At 42.7% G+C, this 13,196-nt stretch overlaps 1 protein-coding gene across 1 annotated transcript; it reads left to right on the forward strand.

Moving 5' to 3' along the window:
• Positions 1-1,205: 1,205 nt before the first annotated feature.
• On the forward strand, positions 1,206-6,634 carry LOC129867392 (cytochrome b-c1 complex subunit 6, mitochondrial-like). The gene is made up of 4 exons (XM_055940761.1): positions 1,206-1,356; positions 1,617-1,652; positions 1,865-2,026; positions 6,434-6,634. Exons 1-4 carry the CDS (start codon positions 1,312-1,314, stop codon positions 6,464-6,466), a joined length of 276 nt encoding a protein of 91 aa, XP_055796736.1. The 5' UTR covers positions 1,206-1,311; the 3' UTR covers positions 6,467-6,634.
• The last annotated feature ends 6,562 nt before the right edge of the window (positions 6,635-13,196 follow it).

Raw genomic sequence — 13,196 nt, forward strand, 5'->3', positions numbered from 1 at the left:
TGTATGCTCTCGTTGGCTGGCCCTCAATACATATTCGTCGCCAAACCCACTGGCTCCAGCTCATCTATAAGTCTCAGCTCACTGGTCAATATAGCAACACCCACCCGTAGCACGCGCTCCAGCAGGTATATTTCACTGGTCATCCCCAAAGCCAACACTTGCTTTGGCCGCCTTTCCTTCCAGTTCTCTGCTGCCAATGGCAGGAACAAACTGCAAAAATCACTGAATCTGGAGTCTTATATCTCCCTCTCTAACTTTAAGCATCAGCTGTCAGAGCAGCTTACTGACCACTGTACCTGTACACAGCCAAACTGTAAATAGCACACCCAACTACCTCATCCCCATATTGTTATTTATCCTCTTGCTCTTTTGCACCCCAGTATCTCTACTTGCACATCATTATCTGCACATCTATCACTCCAGTGTTTATGCTAAATTGTAATTATATCGCCTCTATGGCCTATTTATTGCCTAACCTCCCTGCTCTTCTACATTTGCACACACTGTACATCGATTTTTATATTGTGTTATTGACTGTACATTTGTTTATGTGTAACTCTGTGTTGTTGTTTTTGTCGCGCTGCTTTGCTTTATCTTTGCCAGGTCGCAGTTGTAAATGAGAATTTGTTCTCAACTGGCTTACCTGGTTAAATAAAGGTGAAGTAAAAAAAATATTGTTGCTCTGATCCTCACATAATTTGAATATAGGCACTTCAAGGGCCAATCAAACTTGGATTTTTTTCCTAGACTTTGCCCTTTGATCTAGGATATCTCATATCTCAATCTGTACTCAAACAATTTTTGGGGTGTTTCATTTAGATTTTTTAAAATTGGGATTTAGAATTTGGGAAATAGTTCTAGATGTGAAATGGCTGTCCTGTACGTGACTGAATCCCTTTAAACGGTATGTAACTACTCCGTTGCACAATGCGGCAGTAGCGTACAGTGACTCAACTAGGTGCCATTATTAAACATAGAAGAAGTACCGGGTCGTCACTAGCTACCATAGCCACAAAGTTATAAACCTCGACCATTTCTGCAATTTATCTTCTTAAAATGTGATATTAAACCTAGCCCTAACCGTAACCCACTGCTAACCTTATGCCTAACCTTAAATTAAGACCAAAAAGGAACAAACAAATAATATTTGTACGATATAGCCAATTTCGACTTTGTGGCTGTGGTAACTAGTGGACACCGAAGTAATGTGACGACATGATAACATCCGGTGAGTGACCTGGTCTGGTCCGTCCTCCAACATCAAATTCATCATCTAACAGTCGGTCATACCAGGTCAAGAGCATAAACGTCATGGTTTTCGAGGAGAAAATGATACTGAACGGGGAACCTGAAGATGTAAGACGTGAACTCACCATGTTCTATTTAATATCTCGTTAAATAATGAACGGGCGCATTTGTTAAAGGCCAAACTTGAGAGAGCCAAAGTGGCTAGCAGATTCGTTAGCAAACTCGCTAGCTAGTTAGCCAATAATCTGCTAGGTTGCTTTCGATCAACCAGTGGCAATAAATAGTACGCGCCAGCTAGCTTAGTATATTGCCCAGTGTGTAACATCGGTGTAATGTTTCGAGTGGTTTAAAATGTGTTTTTCTTTCAGGAAGAGGAGGAAGAGGAGGAGGAGGAAGATATGGTGGTATGAATCGATTTGGTTTGATTCAGCATAATCTGCCCACCTTGCATTTGTTCTAAAACCCACATAATATGTTCTAACATAGCTAACTATATGTCATGTAACTGGAGGGAATTAAGAGCCTGGTTGATCTGTTTGAGCTACAAACAGATCTGAGACCAGGCTAGGGGAATAGATGGTTTGTGTACTTATTGACCTTGGTTTATCTATTCCAGGACCCCCTTGAGGTGGTGCGGGACAAGTGTGCGCAGGCAGAGCACTGCGTCCACGCCAGGGCGAAACTGGAGGACTGTGAATCCAGGGTCGGCTCCAAGTCCGAAACCAGAGAGGACTGCACCGAGGAGCTTTTCGACTTCCTCCATGCGCGGGACCACTGTGTATGTGAGATCTACCCAGACAGGCATTACCAACAGTGAAGAAGGGGGTGCAAGGGAATACATACAAGCAGGCATGAGAGTGCATGTGACTCCATTGATAATTCCTGCAGGTCTTGATAGAGCCAACTCAAATCAAATGTTATTTGTCACATGCTTCGTAAACAACAGGTGCAGACTACCAGTGAAGTGCTTACTTACGGGCCTTTCCCAACAATGCAGAGAAAAAATTATAGAAAAAACACAAGGAATAAATACACAATGAGTAACGATAACCTGGCTATATACACAGGCTACCAGTACCGAGATTATGTGCAGGGGTACGAGCTAATTGAGGTAGATATGTACAGTTGAAGTCAGAAGTTTACATGCACCTTAGCCAATTACATTTAAAATCAGTTTTCACAATTCCTGACATTTAATCCTAGTAAAAATTCCCTGTCTTAGGTCAGATAGGATCACCACTTTATTTTAAGAATGTGAAATGTCAGAATAATAGTACAGTGATTTTATTTCAGCTTTTATTTATTTATCACATTCCCAGGGGGTCAGAAGTTTACATACACTCAATTATTATTTGGTGGCATTCCCTTTAAATTGTTTAACTTGGGTCAAACGTTTTGGGTAGCCTTCCACAAGCTCCTCACAATAAGTTGGGTGAATTTTGGCCCATTCCTCCTGACAGAGCTGGTGTAAATTGAGTCAGACTTGTAGGCCTCCTTGCTCGCACACGCTTTTTCAGTTCTGACCACAAATTTTCTATAGGATAGAGGTCAGGGCTTTGTGATGGCCACTCCAATACCTTGACTTTGTCCTTAAGCCATTTTTCCAAAACTTTGGAAGTATACTTGGGGTCAATGTCCATTTGGAAGACCCATTTGCGACTAAGATTTAACTTCCTGACTGATGTCTTGAGATGCTGCATCAATATATCCACATAATTTGCCTGCCTCACGATGCCATCTGTTTTGTGAAGTGCACCAGTCCCTTCTGCAGCAAAGCACCCTCACAACATGATGCTACTACCCCTGTGCGTCACGGTTCGGATGGTGTTCTTCGGTTTGCAAGCCTCCCCCGCATTCCTCCAAACATAACGATGGTCATTATGGCCAAACAGTTCTATTTTTGTTTCATCAGACCAGAGTGCATTTCTCCAAAAAGTACGATCTTTGTCCCCGTGTGAAGTTGCAAACCGTAGTCTGGCTTTTTTATGGTGGTTTTGGAGCAGTGGCTTCTTCCTTGCTGAGCAGCCTTTCAGGTTATGTCGATATAGGACTCGTTTTACTGTGGATATAGATACTTTTGTACCCGTTTCCTCCAGCGTCTTCACAAGGTTCTTTGCTGTTGTTTTGGGATTAAGTTGCACTTTTCTCACCAAAGTACGTTCATCTGTAGGAGACAGAACGCGTCTCCTTCCTGAGCGGTATCACGGCCCATGGTGGTATGATTGTCCCATGGTGTTTATACATGCGTACTATTGTTTGTACAGATGAACGTGGTACCTTCAGGCGTTTGGGAATTGCTCCCAAGGATGAACCAGACTTGTAGAGGTCTACAAATATTTTTCTGAGATCTTGGCTGATTTCTTTTGATTTTCCCATGATATGAAGCAAAGAGGCACTGAGTTTGAAGGTAGGCCTTGAAATACATCTACAGGTACACCTCCAATTGACTCAGATTATGTCAATTAGCCTATCAGAAGCTTCTAAAGCCATGACATCATTTTCTGGAATTGTCCAAGCTGTTTAAAGGCACAGTCAACTTAGTGAATGTGAACTTCTGACCCATTGGAATTGTGATACAGTGAATTATAAGTGAAATAATCTGTCTGTAAACAATTGTTGTAAAAATGACTTGTGTCACGCACAAAGTAGATGTCCTAACCGACTTACCAAAACTATAGTTTGTTAACAAGAAATTTGGGGAGTGGTTGAAAACGAGTTTTAATGACTCCAGCCTAAGTCTATGTAAACTTCCGACTTCAACTGTACATATAGGTAGGGGTAAAGTGACTAGGAAACAGGATAGATAATAAGGAGTAGTAGCAGAAGCAGTGTATGTGATGAGTCAAGAGTTACTGCAAAAGAGGGTCAACGCAGATAGTCCGGGTAGCTATATGGTTAACTATTTAGTAGTCTTATGGCAGTTCAGGGAAGCAGGTCAGGGTCCTGTTGGTTCCACACTTGGTGCATCGGTACCACTTGCCGTGCAGTAACAGAGGGAACAGTCTGATGTATTGTTTTATTTATTTATAGGGGACAATGCACATTAATCAACATCAATAATGCAACATCCATGTAAATGTGCCGGGGATAGCCAAAAGATAATTTGCATTCGTAGTCCCTGGGCAGTTAAGGACAATTACACAGCCACAATACAAAAACTCACTAAAACAATACAAAATACCAATACATTACATCCAATAATATATCATTCTAACAACAACAACAACACTATCATAAACTAGTCATGTTGGATAGATTTTAGCCATGTTTTCAATTCAAATTTAAAAGTACAATAATCAGTGATTTGGGTACCTGGAGTCTTTGACCATTTTTAGGGCCTTCATCTGACACCGCTTAGAGGTCCTGGATGGCAGGAAGCTCGGCCACTGTGAGGTACTGGGCTGTACGCAGTACCCTCTGTAGCGCCTTGTGGTTGGATGCCAAGCAGTTGCCATATCAAGCGGTGATGCAACCAGTCAAGTTGCTTTCAATGGTGCAGCTGTAGAACTTTTTGAGGATCTGAGGGCACATGACAAATATTTTTAGCCTCCTGAGGGGGAAGAGGCATTGTCATCCCTTCTTCATGGCTGTGTTGGTGTGTGTGAACCATGTTAATTCCTTAGTGATGTGGACACTGAGGAACTTGAAGTTCTCGACCCTCTCCACTACAGTCCGTCGATGTGGATGGGGGCGTGCTTGGCCATCCATTTCCTTTAGTCCATGATCAGCTACTTTGTCTTGCTGATGTCGAGGGAGAGGCTGTTGTCCTGGCAACATACCTGCCTCGTGACTGACATCCTCCCTGTAGTCTGTCTCATCGTCGTTGGTGATCAGGTCTATCACTGTAGCGTCTTCAGCAAACTCAATGATGGTGTTGGAGTTGTGCGCAATCACGCAGTCATGAACAGGGAGTACAGGAGGGGACTAAGCACGCACCCCAGAGGGGACCCCGTATTGAGGGTCAGCGTGGTGGATGTGTTGTTGCCTACGCTCACCACCTGGGGGCGGCCCATCAGGAAGTCCAGGATCCAGTTGCAGAGGGAGGTGTTTAGTCCCAGGGTCCTGAGCTTAGTGATGAGCTTGGAGGGCACTATGGTGTTGAACACTTTGCTGTAGTCAATGAACAACATTCTCACTTAGGTGTTCCTCTTGTCCAGGTGGGAGAGGCTAGTGTGGAGTGCAATAGACATTGCATCATCTGTGGATCTGTTGGGGCGGTATGTGAATTGGAGTGGGTCCAGTGTGTCTGGGATGATGGTGTCGATGTGAGCCATGACCAGCCTTTCAATGCATTACATGGCTACAGATGTGAGTGCTACGGGGCGAAAGTCATTTAGACAGACTACCTTGGCATTCTTGTGCACATGGACTATGGTGGTCTGCTTAACACATAGATATTACAGACTGGTACTGTATGTAGGCTGGAGGTAGATCTCTCTGTCTGCCAAGAATGAACATGACACTGAGGCTGGCTGTCAGACTGACAGAAGTCATATCAGTGGGTTCATCTCAATAGTATATAGTGGTTTCCTCTCCTTGTCTCCTCTCCTTCATCTGTACTGTTCTGAAAACAGTTGACAGAACTGTGGTTGAAACCATACTGTGTGTTTACTTTCACCTGTCCAGTTCCTTCACGTCAGTGCAGATGATGGAGAGGAAACGAGGAGAGAAAGCAATTTAAGACTATTGAGATTCAGTCAGTGTATTCGAGAGATGCGTAGTAGTATACTCGCTCCCTATATCTCTAGGGAAAATAATAGCCTAGTATTACTGTCAGCATTGGGCTACTCATCCAGGTGTACCACCACAACTGATGCATGGGTAAATTAGATGACTCAACATTTGAACTTCTACAAGCAAGATTATATCCAGGAGTCAGTGGATTTACTCTATCGCATGCTCCTCCTTCATTAAGTTCATCATGATTGGAGACGTTAGAATTTGAGAACAGTAGTTGAATAGCAGGATGGAGAAGGCTGTGGAGAAACAGGGACATATGAGTGGACCGAACCTCATTAGGTGATAAGGCTGGGTGCTTTCTATCATCAGACAGGAGGAATGAATAGAAAATAATCCCAACTTTGGAAGGGATAACTAGCTACTTTAGGAGACAAGTGTCACTCACTTTGCATACATTTGTACAAGACAGTTTGCAATAACTTGTCCTTTAATTTCTGTCCTACAGGTGGCTCACAAAGTCTTCCATTCTGTCAAGTAAAGTTCCTCCAGCTCCCTGCACTACTGGCAGAAGTTCCTTGTCAGATATAGACAACTACCATTTAACTTAAGTGACAAGTACCTGGTTTTAAAGGATTCCTCTGAGTCTAAGTTGTAACCTCATACACACTATCTGTTCATGTGAATAAATTATAAATTAAGTGTTGAATCAGTGTTTGTTTTCTGTGGTTGGATTTAATATATTGGATGATGCGTCTAATCTTGTCTATCAGCTGGCGGTATAGCTATTGAGACTGAGCATCAATTTGCATCAATTTGACAAGTGCAGCATACATTAATTTGGTCATTGGTCTAAACTGGATAATTGCAAAGCATTACAATTGTGTTTTATGTTTAGCTTAAACACAATTCCACATAATGAAAACCTCTTGTATTGCATGCCTTCATGCAATCAACAGTCCCTGATAAGATACAATCATACTATATGGCACAAAAGTAGCCTAATGTGCCATGAAATATGTATCACTGGTTCCCCATCCGAATGTCTGTGCCTCTACCGATCGCTACATAGCTACTTCATTGCAGAGAGGACCGTGGCGTGGCGTTTGGCCAGAGCAATGAGACTGGGTAGCCAGGCAACCATCCGAAGGAAAACTGGACCATAGAATTAGGAATTAGAATACTGATTTAATAGGATCTATGAACTGGACCCTCAACTGCGCACTCTACCGTACACAGGCAAAACTAGGCTTCGCCTTCCTCTGCTAGTTAGCTACTTCCTTATTCTGTCTCGAGCCCGTCCGGGAAGGGCTACCGCAATTCGGGGCGTTCCTGCTTCTATAGGGGCTTTATACTTCTATAGGTCATTTTCTAAAATAGGCGTTCGGGGCGGGAGCGCTCAAGTACATTACAGTAAACCCACAGAATAAGAGGTGGGGGCGACAACGGCAGCTTGCTAGTTAGGGCAACGGTAGATAGACACGTCCTTCGCTCCCACAGTTCTGTTAACGATGTCAGTTGTTTGGCAGGCGTTTAGGACTCTGGGTAATAATTAGCGAGTTGGAAAACTCCGGTACACAGCAGGCAGGATAGGTAACGTTAGCTAACACACCGGTGAACCTCGCCCCCGCTTATCGGGCACTGTTTCCCGAAGTTATGTTATTAACGACGGCGAGGACAGGTGTACAGCAAGCGGGAGCGAAGGACATTTTGCTAGCTAGTTAGGACCCCAGTACACAGCAGACGAGATGGCTAGCTAGCTAGCACACCGGTAGACAGTGTACGTCGCCCCCGCCTGTTGGACACTGTTTTCCTGCAGTCCTATTAACGATTGTGAGGGCATGCGTTAGCGAAGGACAGTGGGGGCTAATTAGCTAGGACACCGTTACACAGACGACGGGATAGTTAGCTAGCTAACGAATCGAGGGGAAGTTGGTTTTATATTCACACATTCGCTAAAAGCCATTTAAAAATGTAAAAATCAATAACTTATTCACCGTTTGTCACAGAATCATCAAGCTAGTTATGATTTGTTCTATACATGTCATCCATACTTTTAGAACCTTTGTTTTGAGTAGAAATTCCAGTTTTGACTTGATAGAAGTACATCAAATCTATAAAATGCCATTTAAAGCGGTAAAATCAATAACTAACGTTAGTTCAGTGTTTGTCACAGAAATATCAAACGATGTATTATTTATTCTATACATGTCTAGCATACTTTTTCCAGTTTTGATTTGATAGAAATACATAATCTCAAATATTGCATTTAAAGATGAAAAAATTTACTAAAATTTACTAATTCAGTGATTGTCGCAGAAAAAAGCGAAAATTATCATTTATTTGCGAAACTTGAAAGAAATGTTAATTTCAAGTTTAATTTGTTATATATGAAGTTAGACAATGTTTACAAAGTTGTACAATGTTTACAATCTTACATTGTATGTCAAATGAATGTTTGCATTTTTAGTGCAACAGTTCCACATTTTAAAGTAGTTACAAGGCACACCAGTCGTTTATTTATACGTCTCTAATTTAACAGCAAAGAGGCCCCTTTCAATCATTTTCTATTTTGGCTTTGTTGAAGTTTTTTGTCATCCCAAGACAAACTGAATGGTGCCATCTCTGGCACACAGCATTCTATCTGCAGTATTAAAAACAGGGTTATGTTTATTTACATGTAAATTACAGTTCTGGAATATCCAAATTCTGTTACATGCTTTTTCAATGAGGAACATTTTCAAATTAAATTGGATTTTTGTTCAATTGCAAAATTGACTTTAAATTACATGCATTTGACCACAACCCTGACAGAAGCACATAACTGAGGTGTTAATCATCGTTGAGTATTCAGGCAATATAAATCATATAGTAATAGAGACATACATTTGCAAAAAATGTATGTGTTGATAAAAAAGGTATCACACATCAATGTTGTAATATCAAACATTACAATAATGGCAGTCTTTGAATAAAAATTCCACAAAAAACAAACACAGATGGTCATCATTTTTCTGTGGTTGATGGAAAGCACACATTGAGCAGTCTTGCTTCGCATTGAAGACTGGAAAAAAAGAGGACCACATATGTTATACATTGTTGACACATTTAAAGAAGTTTTCTGGAACCCATAGTTCTAAAAGGTTGTGCTTCAAAGACACAATCTGTCCCTCGGTAGCATACTACATTGTTCTCTCACTATCTCACTATTTTTGATTTATTGCCTACCTCATGCCTTTTGCACACATTGTATATAGATTCTCTTTTTTTTTCTACCATGTTATTGTCTTGTTTATTGTTTACTCCATGTGTAACTCTGTGTTGTCTGTTCACACTGCTATGCTTTATCTTGGCCAGGTCGCAGTTGCAAATGAGAACTTGTTCTCAACTAGCCTACCTGGTTAAATAAAGGTAAAATAAAAAATAAAATCTGTGCTTTGACCACTCCCCACACCTCGTAGCAAAGGGTTCTCCAGAGCGAGGTGTTTTTTTGGTAAAAAAAAAAAAGAACGTCATGCTTTTTCAAGATTAAACGCTCACCAATTGCAACCCTGGAATTGTATTTTAGTGCTAAACAGTGTGAGACAGTGCATTTTTATGAGATTATATTTGCTTCCAATCTGAATATGGTTAGTTGCCAGTCAAATGGTTCCTTGCCTTGAACTGAAATTGGAAGGCTGGTCTACATTGCCAAGACTGCAATATCAAAGTAGGGAGTTCATTGTTCAAGAGAGTAATTCTGCAATTGGCAATGTATGGAATACAAATGGACACATCCAGTTGATCGATGTTCAAAACATTTTTTTACCCACTTTTTCTTTCGTCCCATTTGTTTATGTCCAAATTCCCCTTCTGTCCGGGCAACTCCTCAGCAGGTGTGGAATAGTCGAGGGCGCGCATATGCCTCCTTCAAGCAAGTGTCGGCAGCCGTCCGATTCACCTTTCCACCTTTATTTAACCAGATAGGCTAGTTGAGAACAAGTTCTCATTTACAACTGCGACCTGGCCAAGATAAAGCAAAGCAGTTCGACACATACAACAACGCAGAGTTAAACATGGAATAAACAAACATACAGTCAATAATACAGTAGAGAAAGTATATATACAGTGTGTGCAAATGAGGTAAGGGGGTAAGGCAATAAATAGGCCATGGTGGCAAAGTAATTACAATATACCAATTAAACTCTGGAGTTATAGATGTGCAGAAGATGAATGTGCAAATAGAGATACTGGGGTGCAAAGGAGCAAGATAAATAAATAAATACAGTATGGGGATGAGGTAGTTGGATGGGCTATTTACAGATGGGCTATGTACAGGTGCAGTGATCTGTGAGCTGCTCTGACAGCTGGTGCTTAAAGCTAGTGAGGGAGATATGAGTCTCAGCTCTTCAGTGATTTTTGCAGTTTGTTCCAGTCATTGGCAGCAGAGAACTGGAAGGGAAGGCAGCCAAACCAGGAATTGGCTTTGGGGGTGACCAGTGAGATATACCTGCTGGAACGCGTGCTACGGGTGGATGCTGCTATAGTGACCAGTGAGCTGAGATAAGGCAGGGCTTTACCTAGCAGAGATTTGTAGATGACCTGGAGCCAGCGGGTTTGGTGACGAGTATGAAGCGAGGGCCAGCCAACGAGAGCGTACAGGTCGCAGTGGTGGGTAGTATATGGGGCTTTGGTGACAAAACGGATGGCACTGTGATGGACTGCATCCAATTTGTTGAGTAGAGTGTTGGAGGCTATTTTGTAAATGACATCACTGAAGTCGAGGATCGGTAGGATGGTCAGTTTTACGAGGGTATGTTTGGCAGCATGAGTGAAGGATGCTTTGTTTCGAATTTAGGAAGCCGATTCTAGATTTAATTTTGGATTGGAGATGCTTAATGTGAGTCTGGAAGGAGCGTTTACAGTCTAGCCAGACACCTAGGTATTTGTAGTTGTCCACATATTCTAAGTCAGAGCCGTCCAGTGTAGTGATGTTGGATGGGCGGGCAGCGATCGGTTGAAGAGCATGCATTTAGTTTTACTTGCATTTAAGAGCAGTTGGAGACCACGGAAGGAGAGTTGTATGGCATTGATGCTCGTCTGGAGGATAGTTAACACAGTGTCCAAAGAAGGGCCAGAAGTATACAGAATGGTGTCGTCTGCATAGAGGTGGATCAGAGAATCACCAGCAGCAAGAGTGACATCATTGATGTATACAGAGAAGAGAGTTGGCCCGAGAATTGAACCCTGTGGCACCCCCATAGAGACTGCCAGAGGTCCGGACAACAGGCCCTCCGATTTGACACACTGAACTCTATCAGAGAAGTAGTTGGTGAACCAGGCGAGGCAGTCATTTGAGAAACCAAGGCTGTTGAGTCTGCCGATAAGAATGTGGTGATTGACAGAGTCGAAAGCCTTGGCCAGGTCGATGACGGTTATGATATCATTTAGGACCTTGAGTGTGGCTGAGGTGCACCCATGACCAGTTCGGAAACCAGATTGCATAGCGGAGAAGGTACAGTGGGATTCAAAATGGTCTGTAATCTGTTTGTTAACTTGGCTTTCGAAGACCTTAGAAAGGCAGGGTAAAATAGATATATGTCTGTAGCAGTTTGGGTCTAAAGTGTCTCCCCCTTTGAAGAGGGGGATGATCGCGGCAGCTTTCCAATCTTTGGGAATCTCAGACGATATGAAAGAAAGGTTGAACAGGCTAGTAATAGGGGTTGCAACAATTTCGGAGAGGGTCCAGATTGTCTAGCCTGGCTGATTTGTGGGGGTCCAGATTTTCCAGCTCTTTCAGAACATCAGCTATCTGGATTTGGGTGAAGGAGAAATGGAGGAGGCTTGGGCGAGTTTCTGTGGGGGGTGCAGGGCAGTTGACCAGGGTAAGGATAGTCAGGTGGAAAGAATGGCCAGCCATAGAGAAATGCTTATTGAAATTCTCAATTTTAGTGGATATATTGGTGGTGACAGTGTTTCCTAGCCCCAGTGCAGTGGGGTGCTGGGAGGAGGTGCTCTTATTCTCCATGGACTTTACTGTGTCCCAGAACTTTTTTGAGTTTGTCCTACAGGATGCAAATTTCTGTTTGAAAAAGCTAGCCTTAGCTTTCCTAACTGCCTGTGTATATTGGTTCCTAACTTCCCTGAAAATGTGCATATCACAGGGGCTATTCGATGCTAATGCATTATGCCACGGGCTGTTTTTGTGCTGGTCAAGGGCAGTCAGGTCTGGAATGACCCAAGGGCTATATCTGTTCCTGGTTCAACATTTTTTGAATGGAGCATGCTTATTTAAGATGGTGAGGAAGGCACTTTTAAAGAATAACCAGGCATCCTCTACTGACGGGATGAGGTCAATATCCTTCCAGGATACCCAGGCCAGGTCGATTAGAAAGGCCTGCTCGCTGAAGTGTTTTAGGAAGCGTTTGACAGTGATGAGGGGTGGTCATTTGACCGCAGACCGATTACGGATGCAGGCAATGAGGCAGTGATCGCTGAGATCCTGGTTGAAAACAGCAGAGGTGTATTTGGAGGGCAAGTTGGTTAGGATGATATCTATGAGGGTGCCCGTGTTTACGGATTTGGGGTTGTACCTGGTAGGTTCATTGATAATTTGTGTGAGATTGAGGGCATCAAGCTTAGATTGTAGGATGGCCGGGGTGTTAAGCATGTCCCAGTTTAGGTTACCTAGCAGCACGAGCTCTGAAGATAGATGGGGTGCAATCAATTCACATATGGTGTCCAGGGCACAGCTGGGGTCAGAGGGAGGTCTATAGCAAGCGGCAACTGTGAGAGATTTGTTTCTGGAAAGCTGGATTTTTAAAGGTAGAAGCTCGAATTGTTTGGGTACAGACCTGGATCGTAAGACAGAACTCTGCAGGCTATTTCTGCAGTAGATTGCAACTCTGCCACCTTTTGCATTTCTATCTTGTCGGAAAATGTTATAGTTAGGGATGGAAATTTCAGGGGTTTTGGTGGACTTCCTAAACCAGGATTCAGACACGGCTAGGACATCCGGGTTGGCAGTGTTCTAAAACAGTGAATAAAACAAACTTAGGGAGGAGGCTTCTAATGTTAACATGCATGAAACCAAGGCTTTTACGGTTACAGAAGTCAACAAATGAGAGCACCTGGGGAATAGGAGTGGAGCTATGCACTGTAGGGAAGTGCCACGACCAAGGCTCGAGAAGTTACATACTTATCAAGGTTTCCAAGAGAAAAATACATTTTAAGTCCAGTTGGCGTTTATCACAGTCAGTAAAAGCTGAGTGTTGGAATTATTAGAAAACAGT

Source organism: Salvelinus fontinalis, chromosome 12 (assembly GCF_029448725.1).
Source record: "Salvelinus fontinalis isolate EN_2023a chromosome 12, ASM2944872v1, whole genome shotgun sequence".
NCBI classification, from domain to species: domain Eukaryota; kingdom Metazoa; phylum Chordata; class Actinopteri; order Salmoniformes; family Salmonidae; genus Salvelinus; species Salvelinus fontinalis.

What these genes read in the sequence shown, in the direction of transcription:
- LOC129867392 (XM_055940761.1), top strand. Translation starts at nt 1,312, where the DNA reads ATGGTTTTCGAGGAGAAAATGATACTGAACGGGGAACCTGAAGAT. An exon ending in AGGAGGAGGAAGATATGGTG is followed by an intron (nt 1,653 to 1,864) that starts GTATGAATCGAT and finishes TATCTATTCCAG; the next exon opens with GACCCCCTTGAGGTGGTGCG. An exon ending in TCCATGCGCGGGACCACTGT is followed by an intron (nt 2,027 to 6,433) that starts GTATGTGAGATC and finishes TCTGTCCTACAG; the next exon opens with GTGGCTCACAAAGTCTTCCA.